Raw genomic sequence first — 13,573 nt, forward strand, 5'->3', positions numbered from 1 at the left:
TGGAATCAAAGATGTATCATCTGATAGCCTGAATTGCAGGCACTTAATTTAGACAAGCACAAAAACTTGTTGATTCACCAATGAGGATACAGAAAGAGGGAAGGGAATTAACATTAATGGAGCAATCCTACACATGCTTACTGAAGAGAGAATACATTGAGCCTTATTCTTAAGTGACTGTGACTGTGCATAGGTTGCAGACTAAACCCTTCTTAAGAAGCTATGCAAAGGTTCTAGGCCACTGACTTGCTTCATTATGTACTGAAATCATTTCAATGTTCCTTAAGCCATTAGACATCTTAAGTTCACAGTCACTTCCAGCTTTAGCACACTCTATAATGGGGAAAGTTGATGGTCAACTGGATGATATACTCAGAAACTGATGACTTACTTTTTGGACAATTTTTGCAAAATACATCCATGGGAAAGATGATTTGATTGTCATGGATCAATGAAACAAACTGCTCAAATGAATTAACTGTGTCTTACTTTTTCATTAATGTAGAGGGTCATGTGATACATTCTTTTGATATAAAACATACCAGTTCAATATTAAGAGAGCTCACTGGACTGAGGACAAATTAATAATTCAAAATCTTGAAGACAGACTAGCTATGAAGTCGAAGGCTTTCATGGTCGGCATCCATAGTTTTTTGTGGGTTTTTCGGGCTATGTGGCCATGTTATAGAAGAGTTTCTTACTGATGTTTCGCCAGCATCTGTGGCTGGCATCTTCTCTCTCTGTCATTCTGTCTCACTCACACACACACACACACACACACAGTTCTTTGGGACCCTAAAAAGGACAAATGTAAACAAGACACTGTCTCTCTGGTATGCTTTCCCCCCTCTAAGTGCACTAACTCCCATTGCTATTGTTTGTGCTATGTGAACACTTCTGTATGAACAGGCTAGGCATAATAGCAATTTGGAACAAAGTTTCCTTCTAGGCAACAAATATAAAGATTGACTATAACTAAAAGCTGCAAGTCTCATTTTTTTTCCTCATAAGAGGAATAACAGATGCTTTCAAGGCAAAAGAAAGATTAATATGCTTCCCTGTACCCAACTGCCCCCAAGCAAAAATGAATGTAACTCTTGTTTTTCACTTTCCTAGGTTAGTGTGTTCCCAAAGAAACTGGGCTTCCATCAGGGGTTCCATCAGTTTAATACTTCTGAGGAAGACTGTATTTCCACAAGGGTATTATGTATGTATGTATGTATGTATGTATGTATGTATGTATTATTTTATTCGTTTATATCCTGCCTTTATCCCAAAAAGGAGACTCAAGGAGACTAAATGACATATTGAAATAGAGATTAAGAAGTACTCTGTGACTATAAATCGACCTCATGCGTAAATCAAGAGCAGGTTTTGGGGTCAAAATTATGGATTTTGAAATGACATATGGATAAGTCGAGGGTAAAACTTAGGGGTAATATAACAAAGGATCTAAAGGATGAAGCAAAGGAAAACAGTGCCAAAGAACCTACAAAATTCTGGCAGGCATAACTGTTTGTGCTCACTCTAAAGCAGTGGTTTCCAAACTTTGGTCTCCAGATGTTTTGAACTTCAGCTCCCAGAATTCCAAGTTGGCTAGGGCTTCTGACAGTGTACGTTCAAAACACCAGAAGGATCAAAGTTTGGGAACCACTGCCCTAAAGGGTGGATGGATGAGATAATGCTTCCAGGACAGATTATACTCTTGCTTTTTGCCAGGTAATGGTTCCTTTTAAAATAAGAGTTAAAGTACAGTACATACTTTGATCCATGGATAAATTGACCCAGTTTTTTAGGTCAATTTTTGACTAAAATTTCTAGACTTGTACATGAGCATATACAGCATACAAAACCTCAATAAAAGCAAACATATAAAGTAATTTTTAAAAACAGCTGAACAATTTATAAAGTTAAAAACATTCAATTAATTTTATCTATATAGTGTGAAAGTGAGCTGCATGATCACTCCCACTTGCGCTTCCATGCCGGGTCAAGTGCAGGTCATGTGTGAAAGTTCTTCCTGTGACTGGGCAGGAAGGACAGGACAGGAACGGGACAATGATGTTCCATCCCTCATGTGATAATCTCTTTTGACTTATCGTGACCCAATGAATGAGACACTTCCAAGCATCTCTGTCCTCAAGCTCATGTCCTGTAGGCTCAGGTCTATGGTCTCCTTGCTTGAGTCTATCCATCTCTACACATTGGCAAGCAGGGATAACACAGAAAGGTCTCTACGATGTGCTGCAACCACACCTCAGCCATTGCAAGACTATAGTGGTAGTAGTGAGAGTCCATCTAACTATAACTTGAAGAAACAAATGGATTTGGTTGAGGGTACCACAAAGACAAGTGTCTTACTTTGCTGTCTAACAAGGTAATGGCATTTTCATCTTCACAACTGTAAACAATGTCTCTAAATTTTAGCCATGTACCATATATAGTAATCATTTTTCAAACAAAAAACCTGCCAAGACCAAAAGTATTCCAACAAATGCATTGATTTTTGTCACTGGTGTACCTTTTTGACCCAACCAATGTTAACATATGAGCTAATAATGGTCACAGGAATAGATAGAGTGCCATCTAGGGTGCAAAATTGTGTGTGTGTGTGTTTTGTTTTTGTTTTGTTGTTGTTTTTGGTGAACCATGATGCAACAAGCAAAAGTGATGTGCTTTGGTTATCAAGAGGTTGCCCCCCATTCAAAGGAAGTTGAAATTCCTTCCTATGGAGAGAGCAAGAGATATTAGAATTAATTTATGTCTTGAAATATCCAACAACATACAAAATTTAGATTTTATTTTATTTGACCTGATTTTATTTTACTCTTCATTCAACCTTGTGTTTCCTGGCATGGGTGTATGGGTAGATTACATATGTATATGCACTTAAACATTCCTGTGGACATAGGACATTTTATACCCTACAATACATTAGAATTCTTATTAAGGCCAGAAAATATTCCACAGTTTACAGAATGCAAAGGGTCTTTAAAAAATAGTGCCCTCGGTTTGTTTTTTTAAAAAAAAATGAATGTCATATAGACAAAAAAAATGTTATCACATACAGACCTATTGTCATATATACTGTACAATTACATACAATTTAGTGGGCCCTTTGTATCCACTGGGATTTGGTTCTCCATGGATACCAACATCTGTAGATGCTCAAGTCTCATTACAGTGGCATAGTGAAATGGTGTCCCTTATATAAAATGGCAAAATCAAGGCTTGCTTCTTGGATTTTTTTTTAAATCCAACTGTGGATGGCTGAATCCATGGATAAAGAATCCATGATACAGAGGATAAACTGTACATTCCTACAAATAATCCTAAACATATTTAGGATTGTTCTGCAAATGTAAACAGTTTAATGAGTAAGTTAGACACTGTTGCCAGAATTAACTTGAAGACTTATCTTTCTATAAATAGACTTATGTTTTCAGGAAACAGAATTCAGTAGTTTTGCAAAATCCATATGAAGCAAGGAGCTGCTATGACTTTCCTATACAGGGGAACTAGCCAGGTCATTATTGTGAATTGGGGCCAATGACCAACAGAAATGATGTACAACAGAACTCAGTGGCCTGAAATGCAAGGACTAAATTAAGCAGCTCCCGGTTGGTTTGGAGAGGTGGTGTTTAGATGATGTACACCCCCAAAGCGGCTCAAAGCTGCTCTGAGGCGGCATTATGGCGGCAAGATCCAGACATTTTAGGAATTAATTAAATCCACTCCTGGTGGTGGCTGTTTGGGGCTGTGGTGGCAGCCCACTTTGGAAGTGGGCCATGCAATCGCTGCGGTCCTGGTGCAATCAGGGCCAGAGGCACTCCTTCTGGGCTGTGTGCTTTGGCCCAATGTGCATCAGGACACTCTTGCCCATGTCCCATTATGCATCTTCACAATTCATAAAATGGGTTCCTTAGTGCCTCTGCAATATAGTTAAATATCAATAAACTTACTCATAATAGATTATGATAGAGAATTCTGTCCAGTATGATATAAATCTGGGATTTTAAGTGTGAACCCATTCACCTAACCATCTATATGTTGGAATTGGAGTGCAGATATGCCTGTCTAGGCTACACACCAAAGTAGTAATGTAAACAGTCTACAAGAGAGGACCTGTGATGACTACTGTAGTCCCATTGAAGAACTGAAGGGTTTTATAACAAGAAATGAAATAAAATTACTCTGATAAAATAAAGCTAAAGTGTAAAACAAAAAACAAGCAGCTTCATTTATATACTGCTTCATACTGAACTAGCAGTGTCTACGCGGTTTACAACTGTAAGCTAATTGCCCCCATCAAGTTAGGTACTCATTTTAGCAGCCTCGGAAGGATGCAAGCCTGAGTCAAGCTTGAGCCCTGATTAGTATTAAACTCGCAATCTTATGGTTTTGAGTGAGTAGCTGCAGTACAGGCATTTAACCACTGTGTCACCAGGGCTTTATACATGTTCAAAGTATAAAATCATTTTTAAGAAATTAAAAAACAATGCACAGAAAGAACAACTTAAGACTTTATTTGAACACAGGTGGCTTCCTATCAAATGACATGAGGGGGGAAATTACAAAAGAGAGTGATGGAGACAAAGAAAGAAATTAGCCTGATTGCAGAGTTGGAGCCACGATATTTGAGATCACTTTGTCAGCTTAATTGGCTATAATTTATGCAGTTATATCAGGTATAACAGAGACATTAATAGGGGAAAGGGTTGTATTCCACATGCTTGGGAACAATTAGCCCTTATCCTTAGTGAAGGTATTTGGAAGACTCCCTGTGCTGAAAAGCATGTGTGATTTCTAAGGTTAATTGTCTGCATTATTTATCATTAGCGTTTCTTGGTAGTGCCTGTTGCCATAATACCTTCAGCACAATTCTGCAGCTCAAACTGATCACACAATACCAGTTGTACAGAGAATTAGTAACACTGTATAATATTCTCAGTCAGAGGTCTCTTAATTAGGTTCTCCTTAAAGTTTCCTGTACATTGTATTTTCTCCTCCTATGAAGTTCTTACAAAGAAATAACAAGAATGATCCTTTAATTGAAGCAACAGGGGCCTTTACATCAGTGGAGTATGATCCTGTGGTGACTTGGCAGGAAGATGTACCCAGGTTTTGCTTTGCCATGGCACCTTGAACAAACCTTTCTATAGCTGCAGCATGGATGGGGAAGAATTAGGCTGTGCAGCTCTATTTATGTGCAAAGAAAGTGATACTTGCTAGAAAGAGGGAAGGGTGGGTGAAGAATAGGGGGGAAATAAGAGTTTAACAGGCAAATTCATGCTGGTTCAATGATCTGAGGGAAAAGCTCTTCATGCTCACCTGGTTGTGAAGGTAAGAAAAGACACTGAGAAAAATAACTACGACTAGCCAATTTCACAATGGTTGCCCAATTTTGTAATTGCCACAAATTCTATGATTCTTTAATATTCTCCATAGGAATTGAGACTCGTGGATAAAGCACATTGTGCACAAGGATTATTATTGTGTCTCTTCATACTGAAAAGAAACATAAGCAGTTGTGTGTGCACACACTCAGTTAGAATTTCAGTATGATGCAACAGTAGCTTTCACATCCATTTCTGCAGAGGAATTCCCATCTGCAATCTGGGGCCTGGGATGAGATGGCCTAGAGACCATAGGGCACCCATTCTTATATGCAACAGCTGAAAGAACTAGCAAGGAAAGTAAAAGGGAACACAGGAAGGGAAAGGCAAATCCCCTCTGAACAAAGCTTCCCAAGAAAACCCCATGATAGGTTTGCCTTAGGATTTCCCTAAGTCAGTGTCTCTTGACACTGCTGTTGCATCCACTTGCAGCCACCAGTGACTTAAGAAGCTGGCAGGGAATAGGAGATTATGAAGGAAGCTGTATTGGCAGTTTGGCCATTTCTCATTCAGCTTTCATGTCACTTTAGTCAATTCTAGCCAATCATCATTCAGATCTCTTCAGTAGGTTTGCTCACTACTTCTCTGGATGTTGTGAGACCTATATGGGTGCATCTTCTTTTTTAAAAAGATTGGTGTTCTAAAAATTTTCAAGGAAACATCTGTGCTTCCTTTTTCCATGTGGCAGCATCTGCACTACAAAAATAATGCAGTTTAACTGGCATGGCTCTATCCTATGGAAACCTGGGATTTGTAGTTTGTTGTGGCACCAGAGTGTTCTGACAGAGAAAGCTAAATATATCACAAAACTAGAAATTCCAGATTTCCGTAAGATGGAGTCATGGAAGTTAAGGCAGCATCCAGCTGCATTATTTCGGCAGTGCAGATTTTGTTGAAGAAGACTGGTCAAGAAACTCTGTATGAATTGCAACTATTAAACCATGATTTCCTCTGGATTTTTTGTTTTGTTTTGTTTTTTTGATGCAATATATCCTGGATGGACACGTGTGTGTGTGTGTGCATCCTCTAGGTCAGTATAAAATGTTGCTGTTGATGCCGGGAATTGCCACCAAATGCTCCAGAAACATTATTTAGTTATTTTTAAACAAAACAAAAAACAGCAAATAAGGCAGCCAGCAGCAACATTTACTCTATCTGGATGTTCCCCCTCTAGGTTGCTCATAAACTATTGTTTCTCAACTGAAGTGGTTTTAAAAGCATCATTGTCGTTGTTTGTTGTTGTGTACCTTCAAGACATTTCCAATTTATAGCCATTCTAAGGCAAACCTATGACAGGATTTTCTTGGCAAGATTTGTTTTGAATAGGTTGGGGTTGAGAGTGTCTAACTTGCCCAAGATCACCTAGTGGCTTTCTATAGCTAAGCAGGGATTTGAACCCTCATCTTCAGAGTCATTGTTCAAACCATGATGCTGGCTCTCAAAAACCATAATTATGCCACCTGATTTAAAGGTACATCCACACTGTAGAAATAATGCAATTTGACACCACTTTATTTGCCATGGCTCCTTTCTACAAAATCCTGGGATTTGTAGTTTTGCAAGGCTAAATAACTTGTAAAAACTTCAAATCCCAGGATTCCACAGAACGGAGCTACAACACTTAATGTGGGGTCAAACTGCATTATTTCTACAGTGTACATGTACTCTAAGTCATTTGGTCTCTTTGCATGTATTATAATTTGAACAATATAAAATAATTAAGGACTGAATGAAGTTACTTTAGCTTATAAATCTCTGTAAACAACTGAAGTTTCTGCAGACCCTTTTGAATATTAGAAAAGTGGCATGTTCTGTCTCTAATTATGACTAGACTTCTGAATTTTGCCTTGTTTAAAGAATAAAAAAACACAACACAAAATCATTGCTTTGCAGACATGTTTCAAGCTGAAGTTTGTTCGCTCTGACTCACAGTCAATTCTGTTCTGACTGCCAAATTAATTAAAAATGTCAAAATTCTTGTTAGTTATTTTAGTGAGTGAGGCAACATTTGTTAAACCACTAGTTGTCTAACAGTCTAACAGAGGACTGATCTTATACATCTACATTTAAATTCTTGTTATTAGTTATGCCACATTATTGGTCTGGGCTCCTTGCACCTGTAAAATAGGAAGGACAGTCCAGCTTAAAGGTGTGTTTTTTTGTCGAAGTTAAGTCATTTTTAGACAGTGTGAAGAATAGCTACATGAATAATTGATCCAACTCTTAATCAGATGTTAATTTGGGATCATTTTGCCATAGGTTAAAGTTTCCTTTTTATGTACACACTAGGAAGAGTCTTTTGTACTAGAAGTATTAACTGATCTCAGAAGATTAGAGACCTTCTGTGCAAGATTACAAAGGGATCCAAGGGATTGTTCCTACTACGATTTAAAGTGAATTGCTGATCAGTTTATTTGATCGTCGTTCCCATTTGAAACCGATTCTGATCCTACTTTGATCAATTTCTGTCACAGTAAAGTGAGGCAAATGCAAAAAAACGTTTCCAGACCTTCGTTTCCTAGCAGTTCTTTTGAAAAGAACTGACTCCGAAGCATGTTCAACAAGTGGGTACAACGGATCTGAATCACATCATTCTGGAGGGGAGGGACTAATGGCAGAGGGGTGTTTATCATCCCTCCTCAGTTTTTGGTAGATCGACCATCTCCCCCCCCCCCCCCCCAGCACTGCCTTTGTGCTTGTGGTGTGACCTATGGGTGCATGATTTTTTTTAATTGATAGAAGATTCAATTGATTAATTTTGCAACTCTTGCAATCAGTGAGGCAAATTGTTGTAAAACCAGTTAATTGAATCTTTATTAATTTTTTAGAAAAAATTGATAGAAGATTCAATTCATTGGTTTTGCATCCACTTGCCTCACTGATTGCAAGTAGTTACAAAATCAATCAATCAAATCTTCTATCAATTTAATATATATACAGTTCCCAGGCTGGGCTGCCTGGGATGCCGCTTACGGCACTGATGATGCACAGATGATTGACATGCATTTTGAAGCGGTGCAAACTAGTGGGGACAACAATCATGCCAAAAAAGAAGTGATTACAAGGGGATAATGAAAAGATCTGATTTCATAGTGGGAACGACGGGCCTTTTGGAATCGATTTACCAACCCAGAGTGAAGGCGAATCACACACTGGTTTAAATGTAAGTGGGAATAAGCCCTAAGAATCTTCTTCTCTTTTCTTCTTTGGATTTTTTTTATCTCATTGTAGTATTCCCACACTAGCTCAAGATATGACTATATCCCTGTGTTTAGGGGTAAAGTCCTTCCAAAATGGAAATGACTGTCGGATTTGCTTCTAATCCTAGTCATACCTCTCTTCACTTTCCTGGAAGAGCTAGCATGTTTTCAAAATTACACAGGAGTACAGTAAGTGTAAAGTTAAGTCTATATAGCAGAGTGCCTTTGCAAGGGACATAGAAAGGAATGGCAAAAATGATATCAGAGCTTCTTCGAAAATGAGCTTTTAGAAAGACAATGAAACAAAGAAGTACTTTGTAAGTTAACTACTGAAGACTGCTCCAGTGAGTCTGAGCTAAATAGGCTACATGGTGATTGGTGTTTGGGGAGGATGTGGATGAATGAGCTGAAAAGGTGTAACCTAGGATGTAAGAGTTATACTTTTCTTTGTTTATGAACTGTGTCAACCAGGGAGAGTAGGCAAGGATCTTTAGTGTTGGGGGAAATCCCAAAAGGAGGTAGAAAAACCATACTTCTTTCTATCAGCCACAGGGAACTTTACTGAGTGGGCCACTGTATAAATGCATAAAAAGGACATATGTTTATTCCAGTAAGAATTCTTCAAATCGTGTCTTAATCTTGGGGGTTTCAGATGTCAGAATGAGCACCTGCCATGACTTCCAGTCCTGGTATGCTGCCTCTGAATTCAGGTATGATCAGATAGTAGTCGTGTTGGGATCTTTCACACTACACAGTTATTGCACTGTGATTCCACTTTAAGTGCCATGGTTTGGGCAATGTGTGAGCCCAAAGCTTGGTAAATCCATTACATTGTATCAACAGAAAGCCAAATCTGACAGAAACTATAGATACTATTAAAAGATGCAAACACAGAGAATGTAGGCAAGCAAATATTTGAATCTTGGGCAACAGAAATCAATGTGATTTGATAGTGGCATTCCAAAAAGTGAGAGGATCATGATGTTTTCATAGTTACATAATAGTCACTCCTTTAGGTGCCCTTATGGTCTCAACTAGAAAAAGAGCAAGACCAGCACTTTGACATGGGCCTAAGAATTAAATGGGAGCCAGTGAAATTTACTGGGTGGTATTACAAATTGCTTATATCATCCAGCTCAAGTGAGTGATCTTGTATCTCTGTTTTGTACTATAGTTTGACTATCTTCAGAGGCAGGGCCATGTGTATATTTAATCTTTGGTGCAACATTATTATTATTATTATTATTATTATTATTATTATTATTATTATGTATATAGCGTTGTAGATTTACACAGCACTGTACATACAGCACTTACCTTGAATTTATCCTACTGTTCAGCTCTTGGGACAAATTTCAGTTCACTCTTTACATTCTGGATCTCTGATAGGTTAACAGCAGGGCCTGGTAGTTTCTTGGCACCTGGGAGAGTCTTCTTTTTTTCCGCTTCTGATGGAGATGGGAGACTCTACATGAAAAGCAGTCAGATTAAAATAGCACACTAGATGACAGACATGACTAGGGACATGGGGTTGAGGGTTGACAGCTGACATTATCTAATGTAGGGCTTTTGAAGAATACAAGAACAGCTCCACCAGGTCTTACCAGTCTAGTCCTCAGCTGTTTGTACTGTAGAAACCAGAGCAATTTAGAAGAGCTTTTGCCACACACAAGTTAAAATAAGGAACTATCTTTACAGTTTCTCACTGCACATACCAGGTCATTTAAGCTTTAGGGAACCTTTATTAATGAAGTGCACACACATTTGTGCTATATGTTCTCTACAGGAAAAGAGGAACGGGAAGGAAATGACCATAAAGTGTACCAGCAATTTTTATTGCTTCATTAAGTGGACATCATTAATGAGTTCAATGAACTATTTCCCACTTGATTTTGAGGCTTCTCCTCTCAGAGGACAGCAGACAGAACATAAACATGAAAGTTAATTTTACCTTGGTCTAAATCCAATTGCTCATTCCAATTAGAGTAGATCCATTAAATCAACTGTTGAATGGTGAGTTGACACTTTTGTAAATCCCATTAATTCAATGAGTTTAGGTTTATATTGCCAAACTTTGAATTGGACTATAGTAGACATGAGAATGGAAGAAATGCAGATTTTGAAGTAGACAGGCTCACATGAGCACCACAAAAACCTTCTGGTGAAAGACTGTGGAAAGGGAGGCATTGTTTGCTACCTGTTACACAAAAATTTTGGAGTGTTATTACACTTCCTGGAGGCTGTTCAGAACCCCGTATCATCTCCTGCTAGGTGAGAGCAGTGAATATGATTTCATAACATTTTGAAGGTTGATGCTTTCAAATAATTATTTGATGCCTAAATAAGCAATGAAATAATAATTCAAACAATGAATAGCCAATATATAATGATTTATATAACATAGTATTGATTATGTTAAAATTCTTCACCATCATAAGCAGGATCAAATCCCTTTATTAAAAGTAAGGAAAATTCTCTTTAACATCTTTCTAGTGTTTTTTTTTTAAAAATACTTTTCCTTTGTAATAAGCGTGTTTATTGCATTGGATGAACTGGAGAAAGGCATGGGTAAAGTCATTTCTGCAGTATTGCATATAGGTGATCTAGTAAAAATTACTCACTGAAATATGGTTAAGTAACTAGGTAAGTGGAACCATGGGATTATATGATGGTTGTGCCTAGGGTTGCCATAAGTCAGGACCTCCAAACCGGGACAAATGTAGGACAAATGTAGGGCAACATTTTCAAATGTAGGACACGTTTTTTAAAAATGGAGGACATGTGAAAAAATTGAGGTTTTTTTTAAAAATCTTAATATAAATGCATGTTTTTTAGGCATGATCAAAATGGAGGACATTTTGGCATTATTCCTAGACAGATGGCAGAAATGGACTTGCCCTCGGGTTCAACTGTACTTCTCAGAAGTGTGTACTTGGTCAAGGGACTGTGGTTTTTCTTCACTGCGCATGAGTTTGTAAAAATCACAGCAAGTTACATTGGCCGTGCCTAAGAGGCTTGTTGATATCAATATCACCACCACCACCATCATCATCATCACCACTATAATTGGCCAAGAAAGGCAGACTTGTTAGCATTCAAATCGCCATAAATACACAGAAAATGCACTTGCATATATTTAATAATAAATAATAAAAAAACAAAGCAGGGGTGTATATATTTATTAATAAAAATTAATGTAATAAAATAAAACAAGCAATAATAAAAATTAATGAAATAAAATAAAAACAAGCAATAATAAAAATTAATGAAATAAAATAAAAACAAGCAATAATAAAAATTAATGAAATAAAATAAAAACAAGCAATAATAAAAATTAATGAAATAAAATAAAAACAAGCAATAATAAAAATTAATAAAACAAAACAAGCAATAATAAAAATAAAATAAAACAAGCAATAATAAAAATTAATAAACTAAAACAAGCAATAATAAAAATTAATGAAATAAAAACAAGCAATAATAAAAATTAATAAAATAAAATAAAAACAAGCAATAATAAAAATTAATGAAATAAAATAAAACAAGCAATAATAAAAATTAATAAAATAAAATAAAAACAAGCAATAATAAAAATTAATAAAATAAAAAAATAAAAAGCAATAATAAAAATTAATAAAATAAAATAAAATAAGTATTTTATATTTTTAAAAATAATTTAAAAACCCCAAAAAACCAAGGCAGACCTAATGGCCACTGACTCAGCTTTCCTCCAACTCCTCCTCCTCCTCCTCCTCCTCCTCTGCCCCAATTCTGCCCTTCAAGGCACCCTTCCTCCTCCTCCTTCTCCTACTCCTCAAGGCTATGGAATCCTGGGAACTGTAGCTCTGTGGACTATTCAGCCTCCTTTTGTCAAGAGAGCTCTGGTGCCACAAGAAACTACAATTCCCAGAATCCTATAGCACTGAGCCATGGATGTTTAAGGGGGGGTCAAAGTATTTCTGCAGCCTTTTGCTACCCCAAAGCCCTTCCTATTTACAAGCAAGGCAAAAGCTCTTCCTATACCAAGCCATTGAAAACCAACCCAAGTGGAGGGCTGATTGCTTCTTTCCCATTGGTCAGCTTCAGGAGAAATTTGCATATTACAAGTAAACGTGTTTAGGGCCTCAAAAACGACCCTGTGATAAAGAATTACAAGAATACTGAGTGGTATACATTTAAAAGATGAGGCATTTAGACTCCCAGTGAAACATGAACGATTTGTGGCCTTTTTTTCCCTCACTGTAACCTGGAATGTAATGCCTTTTGCAAGACATATATACCAAGTGGGCTGGCAATAGCTCTGAGTGGCAGGTGTCCTGAAGACCTGCTCTCTAGGCTGAGCCAGGCAAGGAGGGTGGGACACAGCCATGGGGAGGGGTGGAGCTGCCTCCAGGGCCTCGCTGGGGGGGGAGTCCCGGGGGTGGGGCCAAACTGGGGTGGGACTGTGTGGCCTGCCCCAAACCGGGAAAGTCCCGCCCCCAGGCGGGATATGGCAACCCTAGTTGTGCCATGATCTGGAAATGTTGTACACACCAAGTTCTTTTTAAAGCAACTACTTAATTTCAGAAATTCATGAAGCATAGATGCATATTTCACATTTTCTTTCAGTTAACTTCCATGCATCTGAAATTAGAATTTGCCTTGAAATTTATAGTCAATTATCTGTCTGGTGCTTGCTTCACATTAACAGATCTCTAGCTGAACAGACTGTGTTCGCTTCTGAAATGTTCACACCTCCTACACAGTTTCCTTGCTTCTTACCATTTCACTTTGTTTCCATCTATATCTGACAATCTACCTACATTTCAGCCCCCTAAAGTCTACATGTATATTCCAAGTACTCAGATTCCATCATATGTTTGGGTTTTTTCCATAAAGTACCCGTTGATTATTAAACTATAGGTTTAAGGAATCTCTCTCTCTCTCTCTCTCTCTCTCTCTCTCTCATTCTCCTGCTCTTGGTTATACTATTAATGC

At 37.7% G+C, this 13,573-nt stretch overlaps 1 protein-coding gene across 3 annotated transcripts in view; it reads right to left on the reverse strand.

Annotated features, from left to right (window-relative positions):
- Positions 1-13,573, reverse strand: part of LOC149319451 (small muscular protein-like) — a 39,842-nt gene that overhangs the window by 17,085 nt on the left and 9,184 nt on the right. For 2 of the 3 annotated variants that reach the window (XM_089511738.1, XM_089511739.1), the window contains exon 4: positions 9,914-10,063. In XM_089511738.1, the coding sequence (XP_089367864.1) occupies positions 9,926-10,063 (138 nt within the window). In that variant the 3' untranslated portion in view covers positions 9,914-9,925. Of the gene's footprint in view, positions 1-2,576; positions 2,727-9,913; positions 10,064-13,573 lie in introns of those variants that run through there. The other variant, XM_089511740.1, reaches the window with a different exon arrangement.

The sequence above is a fragment of the Sceloporus occidentalis genome, unplaced genomic scaffold (assembly GCF_023333645.1).
Source record: "Sceloporus occidentalis isolate IW3139 unplaced genomic scaffold, rSceOcc1.0.p SCAF_2, whole genome shotgun sequence".
Classification (NCBI taxonomy): domain Eukaryota; kingdom Metazoa; phylum Chordata; class Lepidosauria; order Squamata; family Phrynosomatidae; genus Sceloporus; species Sceloporus occidentalis.